General features: G+C 43.7%; 1 protein-coding gene across 1 annotated transcript in view; it reads left to right on the forward strand.

Moving 5' to 3' along the window:
* Positions 1–3,892: 3,892 nt before the first annotated feature.
* The window catches only part of FREM2 (FRAS1 related extracellular matrix 2), a 153,629-nt gene continuing 139,136 nt past the window's right edge, over positions 3,893–18,385 (forward strand). Inside the window, exon 1 of the mRNA XM_079902635.1 lies at positions 3,893–9,199. Coding sequence (XP_079758761.1) covers positions 4,021–9,199 — 5,179 coding nt within the window. The 5' untranslated portion in view covers positions 3,893–4,020. The remainder of the gene's footprint in view (positions 9,200–18,385) is intronic.

Here is an 18,385-nt window from a genome sequence, read left to right on the forward strand (position 1 = left end):
GACACTATTTGTATCACCTTATGATAGATCCATCTTGAAAATTTACCTATCCTCATAATGAATTTTAATTTAGTTTTGTATTGCCAGATTTTAATTTTGATTTTCTTGTTGATTAAAAACTATAGCCACTTAATGATGTTGTATGTAAACTGCCCATGTCAATGAATACAAACATTGTCATACAATCGAAAAAGGAACAATCGATTCATTGGCAAAGCGCACAAGCTATGAGTTCTAAGTTTTCTAACCTAGTAGTAGTGACTTATTTTTTATTAACAGAGTCAGTCTTTCTGGCAAGAATGAAAACTATTGCTTCTGAGCACAGAACGTAAGGAAGGAAAATGGCGGGTCATCCATAAATTTGGTCTTATGGCACCAAATACCAAAACCCAAAGGGTAACCAAAGGGGAATTTGTCCACAAAGACTGAGTCCCTTGTTTTATAGTTGAGGAGACTGTGGTTGCAAAACAAAGGGAACTGCTGCAAGTCACACAGTGGGTGTCAGAGCCAAGGCTGGAACCCAGCTCTTGGTCAATCAGCGCAGGGCTGTTTACCCCTTCAGCACTGCTCTGAAATCAGTTAAGTTTGGATTTATAGGAAGCCATGGTTTTGAAGCTATCCAAGAATAAAATTCTATTGAGAACGATTACAGATTTTTGACATAAAGCTTCAATCACTCATCTGTAAGTATTTTTAAGGCGCCTATGAGGCAATCTCTGTTGGAGTCTTTTGAGCCAGTAGAGGAGCATAACGTGAAATAAACCCTGAAGTGGCACTGTAACAATCAAAATGTAACCAGGTGTATCTTTAGCTCCAGTCTTACTTTAGAGTACCAAACCCATTGTCCAGTTTCTACATGAATATCTTGCCTGCATCTTAAATTCATCACATTACCTCTTTTATTTTAGGGCACAAATCCTCTGGTGCTTAACCTTAGGTCAGAAGTCATTTGAGGTTTTTTTTTGTTGTTGTTTTTTTTTCATTTGAGTTTTAACGATCAATAAATTTAGCTTTAAGTTGATTTGAGGAGACATTCTGGTGTGTTTTTCATAGAGTAAACAAATTTAAGAATTTATTATAGAGGATATTTTCCCCAGAATATATACAGCAATTGTCTAAAAGCTTTAAAAGGTAAGAACTGAAGAATTAAGCTCAGATTTAAAAAAATTACAAGCTTGTCAACTTATTTTGTCTCTTGTAATATTGTGAATGTTGGCCATAAAATATCCTTGCTAATTTAAGTATAGAAATATTTTAACACTGAGCCATTTATCTTAATGTGAGATCATTACCACCAATAATATTTGCTTTCAGATGAGAATTTAATATTTCACTATTATATCAACGATCATCAATGCAAAATATATTTAAGCAAATGACAGTATGTGTTACCTTCGATGTAATTTTAAAAACCCAAATAACTAAGACATTTACCAAAAAATAATAATAATTCCTAAGAATCATTCCATCACTTCAGTCAAGGCAGGCTAAATTAAAAAGTCAAAAAAGATTATAATTTACTGATTTCCTTAGGCTACTTGAAAATACATGTGGACCTCTATTCTTCTTCCCATGAAACAAAATATTGAACTCTGCCCTTCGGGCATACTGCCATACCTCAGATGCTGATCTTATCATTGCTTGCAAGTCAAACAGAGTTGGACTTTAAAAGGAAGAAAGGAAATGCCTGGAGCCATTGGGAAGCATCAGGGGTCAGGATGATGGTCTCATTCTGGTCAGAACATACCCAGAGTCACAATGCCTGAATAAGGATGACTTGGCTTCCAGCTGACGTTTTTCAATCAAGACACATAACCAGAATTTGAAATACAATATATAAAGAACCATATTCTGAAATTGATGTCCTATTTCACTTGGCATCTTCCCACTTGTTTTATTTGTGAATAGGACATAATAGATGTTTTCCTTGTTACTACAATTTGAATTCTGTATGTAATAGTAAATAAGCATACTAAATTAGACAATAATAATGCCCAAAGCAGATTGGAAATTGCTGAAGAGTTGGTTGGGGATTTTCTCATACATTTAAAAGATTGGTCACATCCCTTCTGTGTTCCTGGATATTCGTTTTGTACTAAATTGTGAAATGTATGTATCAATTGTAAGCGGGAGTTCAAAGTTCCCTAAAAGTACAATATGTATAGAATAAGCTGAAACATATTCAATTAACTAAATGTTATTTGTTTGGATAAGTGGCTCACTTAAAATTAGTCTCTCTCTCCCTCTCGACTCCCAGGGTCAGACACTGCCCAGCGGGCTTCCTGGAGCCGTCTCTGATTATCACTCAGCACTACTTATGCACAGAGGTGATGCTGTGGCCTTGAAAATAGCTCTCAATGCTTCAGGCAGGGATCAAAACCCTAAACTGGGGGAGCTCAGGAGAAAGACACAAAAGGTTTCAAGGGATAACTGCTTCTTACTGCAATGTACCCGCGTATGCCTCTTATATCTTCAATTTAGACTGAAATGTAAAAGGGAATAACACTGTTTTACACTCCTTTTTTTCCCCCCAAATCTAAAATACCTTTAAGCAGGAAAAGGGCAGGATGACCATTATTTCAATTTTATATTCCAATTAATTATCTGATTTGTATTATCGGAGAGAAAAGCACATGACCCAAAATAAAACATTTTGCTCAGGATAACCAAGACTGCTAAAGAACTAATCTAAAATGGTAGAGTATTCATTTTAGTTTGGGGGTTTGGGGGTGGGGGGAAGCAGTTAGAAAACCTTTCGGAAAGGGAATCCACACACTTCTGAAACCCGACAAACACAAGGGGGCAGGCAGCGCTCGAGTCTGACTTGGAAACCTGCTGACTGAGGGTAGCTAACCTGTTTCAGTTCGCCCTCAGCATATTTATCAATTCTCCTGGCAGGCCAAGAAATGTGATTCTGACACGCGGGTCTAGTTAGTACTTGGTCTAATTACTGCGAAGAGAACAGGAACGTCTCTAGTGACCACTACCTCCACAGCGGCGGCTTTGGAAGAGCCAGGGGGCTACATACCCTGGAACGTATCCTCTGCTGCGACTCTCCCGATTCCGCTCTGAGGGCATTTCTCACGCATTCCAAGCGCCCCTTTTTCCTTTTCCTCTGAAATTTGGTCGCAAAGGAGGGGCTTGTTAAAATCTCACCAATCCGAGAACTGTAGTCATTGTAATTTACGAGGAGACAGCGAGGGGCGGGGGCGAGGGGAGGCGCAAACTGCTCTAGACGGGCTTTTAATTCCAGCTTTCCTTCTTATGCGCAAAGGCCCCAGAGTTTCTCCCTAAACTGCTCTGGGTTTTGATTCACACTCAAGCCACGTTGCGTCTAACTTTCCTCTCGGGTTTGTTTGCAAGTTACAGTGAGACATAAGCATTCCCTGCCCGGGATCCCATTGAATTGGGGGGATGGGAGCTAAAACGGGGGTATTGCTGGATCGCAGGCAGCTGGAAAAGTTGAATCTAGCTCGGCGGCGTGTTCCGGCTCTGGGGCTGGAGAGCCGCAACCCCAGCAGTGCAGTGCGGAGCTAGCGCCCTCACTTCCAGGACCACGCGTCGCGCGTTCTATCTCCTCCCCTCCGCGCGGTTTCCCGGCCTCCGCCCCTAGGAGCTGATTGGCAGAAGTCGCTACCCAACCCTCGTCTCGGGGCCTCCTCCCGGGACCGACGATTGGCCTCCTGGGAGGACTGGAGTAAGGGGGTGCGAGGGGAGGGATTTCCCTCAAAGCTCAGGGTCCCGGGCCCTGGGAGGGAGGAGTGCAGGGACTCAGTTTTCCGCTCGACTGAGCCGCGAGCCGCGGAGCTGGACCGGCCGGGACGGTTTAGCCTCCCCGGCAGCTCCGGGGACCGTGCCGAGCCTCTTCCCCATCCTTCTGGTCCAGCCTCGGCTACAGCAGGAACCCCCGGGCGCCGTGCGGAGTTCCTGGCACTTTCCGGAGGGCTCTCTTACCACCTGCCCCGGACTGGGACTGACTGCGCTCTCAGGGCGACCCGTCCGAGCCCTAACATCCGGACCATGCACGCAGCCCGGACCCCCGGGATCACTGCCCGCGCGCGCCACGCAGCTAACCCCACCACCTCTCAGCTGTTGCCTCCGCCGCCGCCCCGGCTGGTGCTGCTGTTTTTGCTTCTCCTGTCACTGGTAAGCCGCGTCCGGGCACAGCCCCCTGACCCCGGCCGGGAGTTGCTGTCCCCGGATCTCGCGGGCGTTGCAGGAGTCCCCTCCGAAGAGGCCATAGTGCCGGCGAACCGCGGGCTCCGGGTGCCCTTCGGCCGTGAGGTCTGGCTGGATCCGTTGCAGGACCTGGTGCTGCAGGTGCAGCCGGGGGATCGCTGCGTAGTGACCGTGCTAGACAACGATGCGCTGGCCCAGCGGCCCGGCCGTCTGAGTCCCAAGCGCTTCCCGTGCAACTTCGGCGCTGGCGAGGTGCGCTACTCGCACCTGGGCGCGCGCAGCCCGTCGCGGGATCGGGTCCGGCTGCAGCTCCGCTACGACGCGCCGGGAGGGGCGGCAGTGCTACCCTTGGTGCTGGAGGTGGAGGTAGTCTTCACCCAACTGGAGGTTGTAACTCGGAACTTGCCCCTGGTCGTGGAGGAGCTGCTGGGCACCAGCAATGCCCTGGACGCTCGGACCTTGGAATTCGCCTACCAGCCCGAGGCTGAAGAGTGTCGCGTGGGCATCCTTTCGGGCTTGGGCGCGCTGCCTCGCTATGGGGAACTCCTTCACTACCCGTCTGTCCCGGGACGTGCCAGCGAGGCGGGCACCCAGGAGCCGCTCCTGATGGACTGCAAAGCTTTCCAGGAGCTAGGCGTGCGCTACCGCCACACGGCCCCCAGTCGTTCTCCAAACAGGGACTGGGTGCCCATGGTGGTGGAGCTGCGCTCACGAGGGTCTCCTGTGGGCAGCCCTGCTTTGAAACGCGAGCACTTCCAAGTATTGGTGAGAATCCGAGGAGGGGCTGAGAACACTGCACCCAAGCCCAGCTTTGTGGCCATGATGATGATGGAGGTGGACCAGTTTGTACTGACCGCCCTGACGCCAGACATGTTGGCCGCCGAGGATGCTGAGTCTACCCCGGACTTGTTGATCTTCAATCTCACCTCTCCTTTCCAGCCTGGCCAGGGCTACCTGGTGAGCACTGATGATCGCAGCCTGCCCCTCTCCTCCTTCACTCAGAGGGATTTGCACCTCCTGAAGATTGCCTATCAGCCCCCCTCTGAGGACTCCGACCAGGAGCGTCTCTTTGAACTGGAGCTGGAGGTAGTGGACCCAGAAGGAGCAGCTTCAGAGCCTTTTGCCTTCATGGTGGTGGTGAAGCCCATGAACACACTGGCTCCAGTGGTCACACGGAACACTGGGCTCATTCTCTATGAGGGCCAGTCTCGGCCCCTCACCGGCCCTGCAGGCAGTGGACCACAGAACCTGGTCATCAGTGATGAGGATGACCTAGAGGCAGTACAGCTGGAGGTGGTGGCTGGCCTCCGGCATGGTCGCCTTGCCCTTCTGGGTGCCTCGAGTGGCAACCCTGCCCCTAAGACATTTACGGTAGCTGAGCTGGCAGCCGGCCAAGTGGTCTACCACCACGATGACAAAGATGGCTCCCTAAGTGACAACCTCGTGCTTCGAATGGTGGACGGAGGGCGCAGACACCAGGTGCAGTTCCTGTTCCCTGTCACCTTAGTGCCTGTGGATGACCAGCCGCCAGTCCTCAATGCCAACACGGGGCTGACACTGGCAGAGGGTGAAACCGTGCCCATCCTGCCCCAAGCTCTAAGCGCAGCTGACATGGACTCAGATGACTGTCTGCTGCTTTTTGTGCTAGAGTCGCCCTCCTCAACTACAGGGCATCTGCTTCTCCGTCAAACCCATCCTCCTCAGGAGGAAGAGATGCTGATCGGGGGCCCTTGGAGAAAACAGGGAGTGTTCTATGAGAAGACGGTGACAGAGTGGCAGCAGCGAGACATAACGGAGGGGAGGCTCTTCTACAGACACACTGGGCCTCACAGTCCTGGGCCAGTCATGGACCAGTTCACATTTCGAGTCCAGGATAACCATGACCCCCCTAACAGGTCTGGGCCACAGAGGTTTGTGATACGCGTTCATCCCGTGGATCGCCTCCCTCCAGAGCTGGGCGGCGGCTGCCCCCTTCGGATGGTGGTACAGGAATCCCAGCTCACGCCGCTGAGGAAGAAGTGGCTGCACTACACTGACCTGGACACAGACGACCGAGAACTACGCTACACGGTGACACAGCCCCCAATGGACACAGATACAAACCACTCACCAGCCCCACTGGGAACCTTGGTCCTGACGGACAACCCTTCAGCCGTGGTGGCCCATTTTACACAAGCCCAGGTCAACCACCATAAAATTGCTTACAGACCTCCAGATCAAGAACTGGGAGTGGCTGCCCGAGTGGCCCAGTTCCAATTCCAGGTGGAGGACCGAGCCGGGAATGTGGCTCCAGGCACTTTTACCCTTTACTTGCAGCCAGTGGACAACCAGCCACCTGAGATCCTCAACACTGGCTTCACTATTCAGGAAAAGGGCCACCACATCCTGAGTGAGACTGAGTTGAGTGTGAATGATATAGACACTGATGTGGCCCACATCACTTTCACTCTCACACAGGCACCCAAACATGGCCACATGAGGATGTCTGGACAGATACTGAGTGTAGATGGGATTTTCCACTTAGAGGACATAAAACAGGGTCGGATTTCCTATGCCCATAATGGGGATGAATCTCTGACTGATAGTTGCTCCTTGGAGGTCAGCGACAGACACCATGTGGTGCCCATCACTCTCAGAGTGAACATCCGGCCAGTGGATGATGAGGTGCCCATGCTGAGCCTTCCTGCAGGCATGCTGGGGTCCTATCTAGATGTTCTAGAAAATGGGGCTACTGAAATCACTGCCAGTGTTATCAAGGGGACCGATGAAGACACTGATGATTTGATGTTGACTTTCCTCTTGGAAGATCCACCCTTATGTGGAGAAATCCTGGTCAATGGAGTTCCAGCAGAGCAGTTTACCCAAAGGGACATCTTGGAGGGCTCAGTCGTTTACGCCCACACTAGCGGGGAGATAGGTCTATTGCCCAAGGAGGACTCTTTCAACCTGAGTCTGTCAGATATGTCTCAAGAATGGAGAATAGGTGGTAATACTATCCAAGGAGTTACCGTGTGGGTGACCATCCTCCCTGTTGACAGCCAGGCCCCAGAAATTTCTGTAGGTGAACGGTTCATAGTGATGGAAGGTGATAAAAGTGTTATAACCTCAATGCACATAAATGCTGAAGATACTGATTCCCTCACTGATGACATCTTGTGCACCATAGTTATTCAGCCTACCTCAGGTTACGTGGAGAACATCTCTCCAGCCCCAGGCTCTGAAAAATCAAGAGCAGGAATTGCCGTAAGTGCTTTCACTCTGAAAGATCTCAGGCAGGGTCATATAAACTACGTCCAGAGTGTCCATAAAGGAGTAGAACCGGTGGAAGACAGATTCATATTTCGTTGTTCTGATGGCATTAACTTTTCAGAGAGACATTTTTTCCCCATCATAATCATTCCCACCAATGATGAACAGCCAGAAATATTTGTGAGAGAATTTATGGTGATGGAAGGCATGAGTCTGGTGGTCGATACGCCCATCCTCAATGCTGCTGATGCGGATGTTCCCCCAGATGATTTAACTTTCACTGTTACCAAGTTTCCTACCCACGGTCACATCATGAACCAGCTGATAAATGGCACGGTTTTGGTTGAAAGCTTCACCTTGGACCAGATCATAGAGAGTTCCAGCATTATTTATGAGCACGATGACTCAGAGACTCAGGAAGACAGTTTCATGATTAAACTAACAGATGGTAAGCACTCTGTGGAAAAGATGGTCATCATTATGATTATCCCCGTTGATGATGAGACCCCCAGAATGGCCGTCAATAATGGATTGGAAATAGAAATTGGGGAAACCAAAATTATCAACAACAAAATATTAATGGCAACTGATTTAGATTCTGAAGACGAATCCTTGGTTTATATTATTCGTTATGGGCCAGGACATGGCTTATTACAGAGACAAAAACCTATAGGTGTCTTTGAAAATATCACACTGGGCATGAATTTTACCCAGGATGAAGTGGACAGGAACTTAATTCAGTACGTCCATTTTGGGCAAGAGGGCATTCGGGATCTAATTAAATTTGATGTGACTGATGGAATAAATGCCCTTATAGATCGTTACTTTTATGTGTCTGTTGGGAGCCTTGACATTGTCTTCCCTGATGTGATAAGTAAGGGAGTGTCTTTGAAAGAAGGTGGTAAGGTCACCCTCACAACAGACCTACTAAGCACTAGTGACTTGAACAGTCCTGATGAAAACTTAGTTTTTACCATCACCAGGGCTCCCATGAGAGGTCACTTAGAATGCACAGACCACCCTGGAGTAGCCATCACATCTTTCACTCAGCTCCAACTGGCTGGCAACAAAATCTACTACATCCACACAGCTGATGATGAGGTGAAGATGGACAGCTTTGAGTTTCAAGTCACTGATGGACGTAACCCCGTCTTCCGGACATTCCGTATCTCCATCAGTGATGTGGACAACAAAAAGCCAGTGGTCACCATCCATAACCTGGTTGTCAGCGAAGGAGAAAACAAGCTGATTACGCCCTTTGAACTCACTGTGGAAGATAGAGATACTCCAGACAAACTCTTGAAATTCACCATCACCCAGGTGCCTGTTCATGGTCAACTCCTATTCAACAATACCAGACCCGCCATGGTTTTTACCAAGCAAGACTTGAATGAAAACTTAATCAGCTACAGACATGATGGCAGCGAGTCAAGGGAAGACAGCTTCTCCTTCATGGTGACTGATGGTTCCCACACAGAGTTCTATGTTTTCCCTGATACAGTATTTGAAACAAGAAGACCCCAAGTGATGAAGATCCAGATCTTAGCTGTTGACAATAGTGTCCCCCAAATTGCAGTGAACAAAGGGGCTTCTACACTTCGCCCTCTGGCCACAGGCCACTTGGGGTTCATGATCACAAGAAAAGTATTGAAAGTGGAGGACAGAGACAGCTTACGTTTTTCTCTTAGGTTTATTGTGACGGAGGCCCCTCGACATGGATATCTCCTCAACCTGGGCCAAGGCAACCACAGTGTGACTCAGTTTACACAAGGTATGGTTCACTTTTCTTTCTTTAGAATCAAAGGGCACTCCAGGGCTTCCCTGGTGGCACAGTGGTTGAGAGTCTGCCTGCCGATGCAGGGGACATGGGTTCGTGCCCTGGTCTGGGAAGATCCCACATGCCGCAGAGCGGCTAGGCCCGTGAGCCATGGCCGCTGAGCCTGTGCGTCCGGAGCCTGTGCTCCGCAATGGGAGAGGCCACAACAGTGAGAGGCCCGCATAACGCAAAAAAAAAAAAAAAAAAAAAAGGCACTCCAAGTCTTATTTCTTGAGATATGGCTGTCACTGAGAACTTCGTAAATAGAGCATCAAATTAGAGTCCAAGGGAAGGGAAGGGAAGAGAAGGGAAATGAAGGGGAGGTGAAAATACAGGGACTCTCTTTCCTGGGAGAACAGCTCCCTTCTTGCCATATGTCCTACTGCAGTGACCTTTATTAGAAGGAGTATCGTATTTTGAAAATACAAGCTAAATTGTCAAAGGAGGAGCTCGACTTTGGTGAATTAAATTTAAAGCAGGCTTTCCAGTTCTGCTCTGTTAGCCACACCCGTCCTCTGAGCAGCCTGTTTTATATGCTGCACACAGTTCATGAAGCATGTTAGCATCTTAGAGAAAGATGTGCTCTCTAAATTCTATATATCCACATTATTATTATTATTATCATCACCCGCCATTCAAATAGAACCTTCAAATTTATATTATTTTGATTGCTCTTTTAGAGGATTTGTTCTAAGTCTGGTATAGTTGTTAGAAACTTTGTAACGAAAATAAAAAGATGTATTTATATTTACTTCGTAGATTTTATAATTTTTATAAGACTTTATGACTTAGGCTAACACCAGTCCAAAGATGTAAGAGGTAAACACCTATCTAGATTTAGAATAATTATATGTACAAGGCATGCTACAACAATCCACACAAGAAAAGAAAGTATACTTAATGATGTATAAGAAGACAATAAGTCCACCACCAAAATATACAACCACTTCATTGTTAAGAACCTGCAGATATGTTAACAAGATTAGTAGTAGAAGGAAGAAATTATTTTCTCATTTCAAACCTCCTCTCTGCCCTGTTTCAAACACAATAACCGACACCGTTGCCTGAAGCATCTGCATCCTTGAGACTAAAGCATTTCTGTAACCTCAGTTTTCTTTGTGTGTGGACAGAATCTGAGACAGGAAGGGCAGGTGACCTGCACAGAGTTACTCAGTGACTAAAGGGAGAAGCCCATTCAATCTGCTGGCTTGGGAGTTAGAGCTCTGTTTTCTAGAACGTGCGACTTTCATTACAAAGAGCTTTGGGTTGCTTTCATGAAAATCTCACCCTTGTCAGAATGGAAACCAGATGGAGTTAAACCCCAGGGCTTCCCAGGGGGAGTGTTCTTTTCCTGCAGCAGTGTTGTGCTCTTAGATAACAAATGCTTTAATAAACATGGATGTTGCAAAGTGTAGTGTTAAAGTAAACTGCTTCTCTGTTTTAGATGCTGGCAAATAGCCCTACACTCCAACCTCCTGATTCTTGGCTGAAAGCCTGACTATATCCTAGGGCTTGCAGGGACAGGAAAACTTCAGAGTGCCAGTGTCATGCCAGACCAGCAGGAAACTTGTGTGTGAAGGCTTTCTGAGGGTAGAAATGCATGCAATCTTAGACTGGTTTATTTTCATGGAAAGTAAAGCGGATGAAAGGAATATGGAAAGGATATTCTTTACAGGATTGAAAATGTTACTTCAAACGACTCCTCTGATGAGAAAATATAACCTGATTTTAGAGATTTTTTTTTTAAAAGAAGGAAAATCAGCAAATGATTTAATTTAAATTCTATGGACCAAGTCCAACAGCTCAAAATATTGGAATATTATTTCCTAAATATTGAGCCATAAAATTCTGCTATTTCATTACAGGCTGTTGCTCTATCTGTCACTGACTTGACGTCACCATGATTACTTTTTATAGTCATTTGTAAATATAGAGTAGCTATGAGTTTATTATAAAAAGTGAAGATAAATTTTTAAGGTTACATTTTAAAAGAAATCATCACGTTCCAATAAGAACCCAAAAGTTGACTAGGAAAATTGTTGGTATTTAATCACACAGGACTCATTACAACAAGTTGAGGCTGGAGTTTGGTTCATAGGAGTTATTTATGGAGATTAGATAAGTGAGTAAAAATGGAGAAACCTCCATTATAGAGCTACCAAGGCTGCTCTTACAGTAGAGAAACTAACAGCAGTGACTAAAGTGAGGACTGTACTGTCTTTTTCTTTGTTTTTGTTTTATCTTGAAGGGATGAGATGAACTCTATTTTGATGGATTTTCAATGCACTGAATTAAGTCCACTTAGCACATATGGCTTGGGAAGGCTATTGCCAAATAAATTGACTAAATGGTCCCTAGGAGAAAAAAAAATATTTCTAAAACTTATTAAATTTCACTATTAGGAAAAGTAAACAAGGTAGAATTAGACAAATTAAGGAAATTATATAGTTATTTCAAATTTTGCTCTTTCTCAACGTGCCCTTCCCTGCTCTCTCCACCCCACATCTAAATCACTTGTCTCAAGTACCTGGATTTTTTTCTCTACAATAAATACATAATAATATCTTGTGGGAGATAATTTAGAAATCAATTTCAGAAATTTCCCAAAGGTAGCCAGGGTGTGACTACCAGGAATGTTAATGAATTTAGAATTAAAAAAAAAATAAAACATGGAATGATTATGTAGATAAACTGAAATAAATGTGATGCATGTTTAACGATGAGAAGAAAATCTAGTTAATTGTTAGACGTTTACTGAAAGAAAATAACATTTTGGCTGAGGTTTTTATCTTCCTAATACTTCTGTGCCTTAAGAAGCAAGTGTTTATATGTATATTTGTAGTGTGTTTTGTTATTTTTAGAGGTACCTGTAGAACAACAGTGTTAGGATCAAAGTCTTTACTCACTTGAGATTATTTAAAAGCCCCCTTTCGAACAATGCATTATTAACAGAACTATGAAAAGGGTTGTAGTTTGTTTCATCTAATCGATAGCCCAGGCCTAACTTGGAGAGAAAATTTGACACCTGAATGTCTTATAATTGAATTCATGTTCTCATTACTTTAAAACAGAAAAGTTCTTAAACATCAGTCTTGAAGAGGTATTTTATTTCAATGAAACTATCTCCCAAGTACTATAGTTTCTGCTTAGAAAACATTGATACAGGGATTGAGTATTGTTGTTGTTGTTTTTCCTATAGTGGAGCCTTTAGATTTTCTTATAGAGTTAAAGAAGAAATGGGAACATTGGACAAAGGTCTTCCCCACATGACCGGAGGATGTTGTCTTTATGCTAAGGACCTATAGTCAGAGCAGAGTTCACTTCATTCCTAAACCGATAATTTAAAGGTTGTAAAAGTTAAGAGTTGTAAGAGAAAACAGGTAAAGAGCAGTGCAGGGGGCTTCATTACCCCCAGAGAGACATCATCCATTCGAAGGGAGAGATGCAGGTGTGGACCACGAGAACTCCGGGCTCTTTCATTTTAGATTAACAAATATTTGAGCCTTTACTGAATGTAAGATCCTGAGCAAAGGACTGTGGAAACAAAAAACAGATTGGAAAAAGAAATTTTTAATCTTCTACAAAAGGCAGCCATGCAGAAAGAGGCAGAATTTGGGGAGATTACAGTAGAGTTAGAAAAGAAATGCTAAGGGAGAACAACACATCTTGAACTTGCTTCACCTTTAGGTATCTCTATTAACAAGAAGGTACTATTAACTATTAAATCAGATTTTCCCCTCCTCAAATGTCTGATTGTAAGCAAGTCACCTTCCAAAACTGTGTGAGCCAAGGTAGATCATATGTTTCACATCTGTAAAGCGGAGCTATAGAAATTCATGGAGTTATTTGTTGATTCTAATACTTTGCATCACTTGATACTATTCTTTCATAAAATTATTTTCTTTTTTTTTTACATCTTTATTGGAGTATGATTGCTTTACAATGGTGTGTTAGTTTCTGCTTTATAACAAAGTGAATCAGTAATACATATACATATGTTCCCATATCTCTTCCCTCTTGCGTCTCCTCCCTCCCACCCTCCCTATCCCACCCCTCCAGGTAGTCACAAAGCACCGAGCTGATCTCCCTGTGCTATGCGGCTGCTTCCCACTAGCTATCTACCTTACGTTTGGTAGTGTATATATGTCCATGCCTCTCTCTTGCTTTGTCACAGCTTACCCTTCCCCCTCCGCATATCCTCAAGTCCATTCTCTAGTAGGTCTGTGTCTTTATTCCCGTCTTACCCCTAGGTTCTTCATGACATTTTTTTTTCTTAAATTCCATATATATATGTGTTAGCATACGGTATTTGTCTTTCTCTTTCTGACTTACTTCACTCTGTATGACAGACTCTAAGTCTAGCCACCTCATTACAAATAGCTCAATTTCGTTTCTTTTTATGGCTGAGTAATATTCCATTGTATATATGTGCCACATCTTTATCCATTCATCCGATGATGGACACTTAAATTGTTTCCATCTTCGGGTTATTGTAAATAGAGCTGCAATGAACATTTTGGTACATGACTTTTTTGAATTATGGTTTTCTCAAGGTATATGCCCAGTAGTGGGATTGCTGGGTCATATGGTAATTCTATTTGCAGTGGCTGTATCAATTTACATTCCCACCAGCACTGCAAGAGGGTTCCCTTTTTTCCACACCCTCTCCAGCATTTATTGTTTCTAGATTTTTTGATGATGTCCATTCTGACTGGTGTGAGATGATATCTCATTGTAGTTTTGATTTGCATTTCTCTAATGATTAATGATGTTGAGCATTCTTTCATGTGTTTGTTGGCAGTCTGTATATCTTCTTTGGAGAAATGTCTATTTAGGTCTTATGCCCATTTTTGGATTGGGTTGTTTGGTTTTTTGTTATTGAGCTGCATGAGCTGCTTATAAATTTTGGAGATTAATCCTTTGTCAGTTGCTTCATTTGCAAATATTTTCTCTCATTCTGAGGGTTGTCTTTTGGTCCTGTTTATGGTTTCCTTTGCTGTGCAAAAGCTTTGAAGTTTCATTAGGTCCCATTTGTTTATTTTTGTTTTTATTTCCATTTCTCTAGGAGGCGGGTCAAAAAGGATCTTGCTATGATTTATGTCATAGAGTGTTCTGCCTATGTTTTCCCCTAAGAGTTTGATAGTGTCTGGCCTTACATTTAGGTCTTTAATCCATTTTGAGCTTATTTTTGTGTATGGTGTTAGGGAGTGATCTAATCTCATACTTTTACATGTACCTGTCCAGTTTTCCCAGCACCACTTATTGAAGAGGCTGTCCTTTCTCCACTGTACATTCCTGCCTCCTTTATCAAAGATAAGGTGACCATATGTGCATGGGTTTATCTCTGGGCTTTCTATCCTGTTCCATTGGTCTATATTTCTGTTTTTGTGCCAGTACCATACTGTCTTGATTACTGTAGCTTTGTGGTATAGTCTGAAGTCAGGGAGCCTGATTCCTCCGCTCCATTTTTCGTTCTCAAGATTGCTCTGGCTATTCGGATTCCTTTGTGTTTCCATACAAATTGTGAAAGTTTTTGTTCTAGTTCTGTGAAAACTGCCAGCGGTAGTTTGATAGGGATTGCATTGAATGTGTAGATTGCTTTGGGTAGTAGAGTCATTTTCACAATGTTGATTCTTCCAATCCAGGAACATGGTATATCTCTCCATCTATTTGTATCATCTTTAATTTCTTTCATCAGTGTCTTATATTTTTCTGCATACAGGTCTTTTGTCTCCTTAGGTAGGTTTATTCCTAGATATTTTATTCTTTTTGTTGCAATGGTAAATGGGAGTGTTTTCTTGATTTCACTTTCAGATTTTTCATCATTAGTGTAGAGGAATGCCAGAGATTTCTGTGCATTAATTTTGTATCCTGCTACTTTACCAAATTCATTGATTAGCTCTAGTAGTTTTCTGGTAGCATCTTTAGGATTCTCTATGTATAGTATCATGTCATCTGCAAACAGTGACAGCTTTACTTTTTCTTTTCCGATTTGGATTCCTTTTCTTTCCTTTTCTTCTCTGATTGCTGTGGCTAGAACTTCCAAAACTATGTTGAATAAGAGTGGTGAGAGTGGGCAACCTTGTCTTTTTCCTGATCTTAGTGGAAATGCTTTTAGTTTTTCACCATTGAGGACAATGTTGGCTGTGGGTTTGTCATATATGGCCTTTATTATGTTGAGGAAAGTTCCCTCTATGCCTGCTTTCTGCAGGGTTTTTTTTTTTTTAATCATAAATCGGTGTTGAATTTTGTCAAAAGCTTTCTCTGGATCTATTGAGATGATCATATGGTTTATCTCCTTCAATTTCTTAATATGGTGTATCATGTTGATTGATTTGCGTATATTGAAGAATCCTTGCATTCCTGGAATAAACCCCACTTGATCATGGTGTATGATCCGTTTAATGTGCTGTTGTATTCTGTTTGCTAGTATTTTGTTGAGGATTTGTGCATGTATGTTCATCAGTGATATTGGCTTGTAGTTTTCTTTCTTTGTGACATCCTTGTCTGGTTTTGGTATCAGGGTGATGGTGGCCTCGTAGAATGAGTTTGGGAGTGTTCCTCCCTCTGCTATATTTTGGAAGAGTTTGAGAAGGATAGGTGTTAGCTCTTCTCTAAATGTTTGATAGAATTCGCCTGTGAAGCCATCTGGTCCTGGGCTTTTGTTTGTTGGAAGATTTTTAATCACAGTTTCAATTTCAGTGCTTGTGATTGGTCTGTTCATATTTTCTATTTCTTCCTGATTCAGTCTTGGCAGGTTGTGCATTTCTAAGAATTTGTCCATTTCTTCCACGTTGTCCATTTTATTGGCATAGAGGTGCTTGTAGTAATCTCTCATGATCTTTTGTATTTCTGCAGTGTCAGTTGTTACTTCTCCTTTTTCATTTCTAATTCTATTGATTTGAGTCTTCTCCCTTTTTTCCTTGATGAGTCTGGCTAATGGTTTATCTATTTTGTTTATCTTCTCAAAGAACCAGCTTTTAGCTTTATTGATCTTTGCTATCGTTTCCTTCATTTCTTTTTCATTTATTTCTGATCTGATTTTTATGATTTCTTTCCTTCTGCTAACTTTGGGGTTTTTTTGTTCTTCTTTCTCTAATTGCTTTAGGTGCAAGGTTAGGTTGTTTATTGAAAAATCAGCTGTTAACCTTATGGGGATTCCCTTGTGTGTTGCTTGTTGTTTTTCCCTTGCTGCTTTTAATATGTTTTCTTTGTAATTATTTTTGATAGTTTGATTAATATGTGTCTTGGCATATTTCTCCTTGGATTTATCCTCTATGGGACTGTCTGTGCTTCCTGGACTTGATTAACTATTTCCTTTCCCATATTAGGGAAGTTTTCAACTATAATCTCTTCAAATATTTTCTCAGTCCCTTTCTTTTTCTCTTCTTGTTCTGGACCCCTATAATTCGAATGTTGTCCCAGAGGTCTCTGAGACTGTCCTCAGTTATTTTCCTTATTTTTTCTTTATTCTGCTCTGCAGTAGTTATTTCCACTATTTTATCTTCCAGGTCACTTATCCATTCTTCTGCCTCAGTTATTCTGTTATTGATCCCATCCAGAGTATTTTTAATTTCATTTATTGTGTTGTTCATCATTGTTTGTTTCATCTTTAGTTCTTCTAGGTCCTTGTTAAATGTTTCTTGCATTTTGTCTATTCCATTTCCAAGATTTTGGATCGTCTTTACTATCATTATTCTGAATTCTTTTTCAGGTAGACTGCCTATTTCCTCTTCATTTGTTAGGTCTGGTGGGTTTTTATCTTGCTCCTTCATCTGCTGTGTGTTTTTCTGTCTTCTCATTTTGCTTATCTTACTGTGTTTGGGGTCTCCTTTTTGCAGGCTGCAGGTTTGTAGTTCCCGTTGTTTTTGGTGTCTGTCCCCAGTGGCTAAGGTTGGTTCAGTGGGTTGTGTAGGCTTCCTGGTGGAGGGGACTAGTGCCTGTGTTCTGGTGGATGAGGCTGGATCTTGTCTTTCTGGTGGGCAGGTCCACGTCTGGTGGTGTGTTTTGGGGTGTCTGTGGATTTATTATGATTTTAGGCAGCCTCTCTGCTAATGGGTGGGGTTGTGTTCCTGTCTTGCTAGTTTTTTGGCATAGGATGTCCAGCACTGTAGCTTGCTGGTCTTTGAGTGAAGCTGGGTGCTGGTGTTGAGATGGAGATCTCTAGGAGATTTTCGCCGTTTGATATTATGTGGAGCTGGGAGGTCTCTTGTGGACCAGTGTCCTGAAGTTGGCTCTCCCACCTCAGAGGCACAGCCCTGACTCCTGGCTGCAGCACCAAGAGCCTTTCATCCACACAGCTCAGAATAAAAGGGAGAAAAAGTAGAAAGAAAGAATTAGTAGAAGTAGAAAGAAAGAAAGAAAGAAAGGAGGGAGGGAGGAAGGAAGGAAGGAGGGACGGAAGGAAAAAAAGAAAGGAGATAAAGTAAAATAAAATAAAGATAAAATATAATAAAGTTATTAAAATAAAAAATAATTATTAAGAGAAAAAGAATTAAAAAAACAAAAAACGGACGGATAGAACCCTAGGACAAATGGTGGAAGCAAAGCTATACAGACAAAATCTCACACAGAAGCATACACATACACACTCACAAAAAGAGGAAAAGGGGAAAAATCATAAATCTTGCTCTCAAAGTCCACCTCCTTAATTTGGGATGATTCGTTGGCTATTCATGTATTCCACAGATGGAGGTACGTCAAGGTGATTGTGGAGCTTTAATCCGCTGCTTCTGAGGCTGCTGGGAGAGATTTCCCTTTCTCTTCTTTGTTCTCACAGCTCCCAGGGGCTCAGCTTTGGATCTGGCCCCGCCTCTGCGTGTAGGTTGCCGGAGGGCGTCTGTTCTTCGCTCAGACAGGACGGGGTTAAAGGAGCAGCTGATTCGGGTCTCTGGCTCACTCAGGCTGGAGGGGAGGGAGGGGCACGTAGTGCGGGGCGGGCCTGCGGCGGCAGACGCCGGCATGACGTTGCAGCAGCCTGAGGCGCACCGTGCGTTTTACCGGAGGAGTTGACCCTGGATCCCGGGACCCTGGCAGTGGCGGGCTGCACAGGCTCCCCGGAAGGGGGGTGTGGATAGTGACCTGTGCTCGCACACAGGCTTCTTGGTGGCGGCAGCAGCAGCCTTAGCGTCTCCTGCCCGT

This window comes from Stenella coeruleoalba, assembly GCF_951394435.1.
Source record: "Stenella coeruleoalba genome assembly, chromosome: 18".
NCBI classification, from domain to species: domain Eukaryota; kingdom Metazoa; phylum Chordata; class Mammalia; order Artiodactyla; family Delphinidae; genus Stenella; species Stenella coeruleoalba.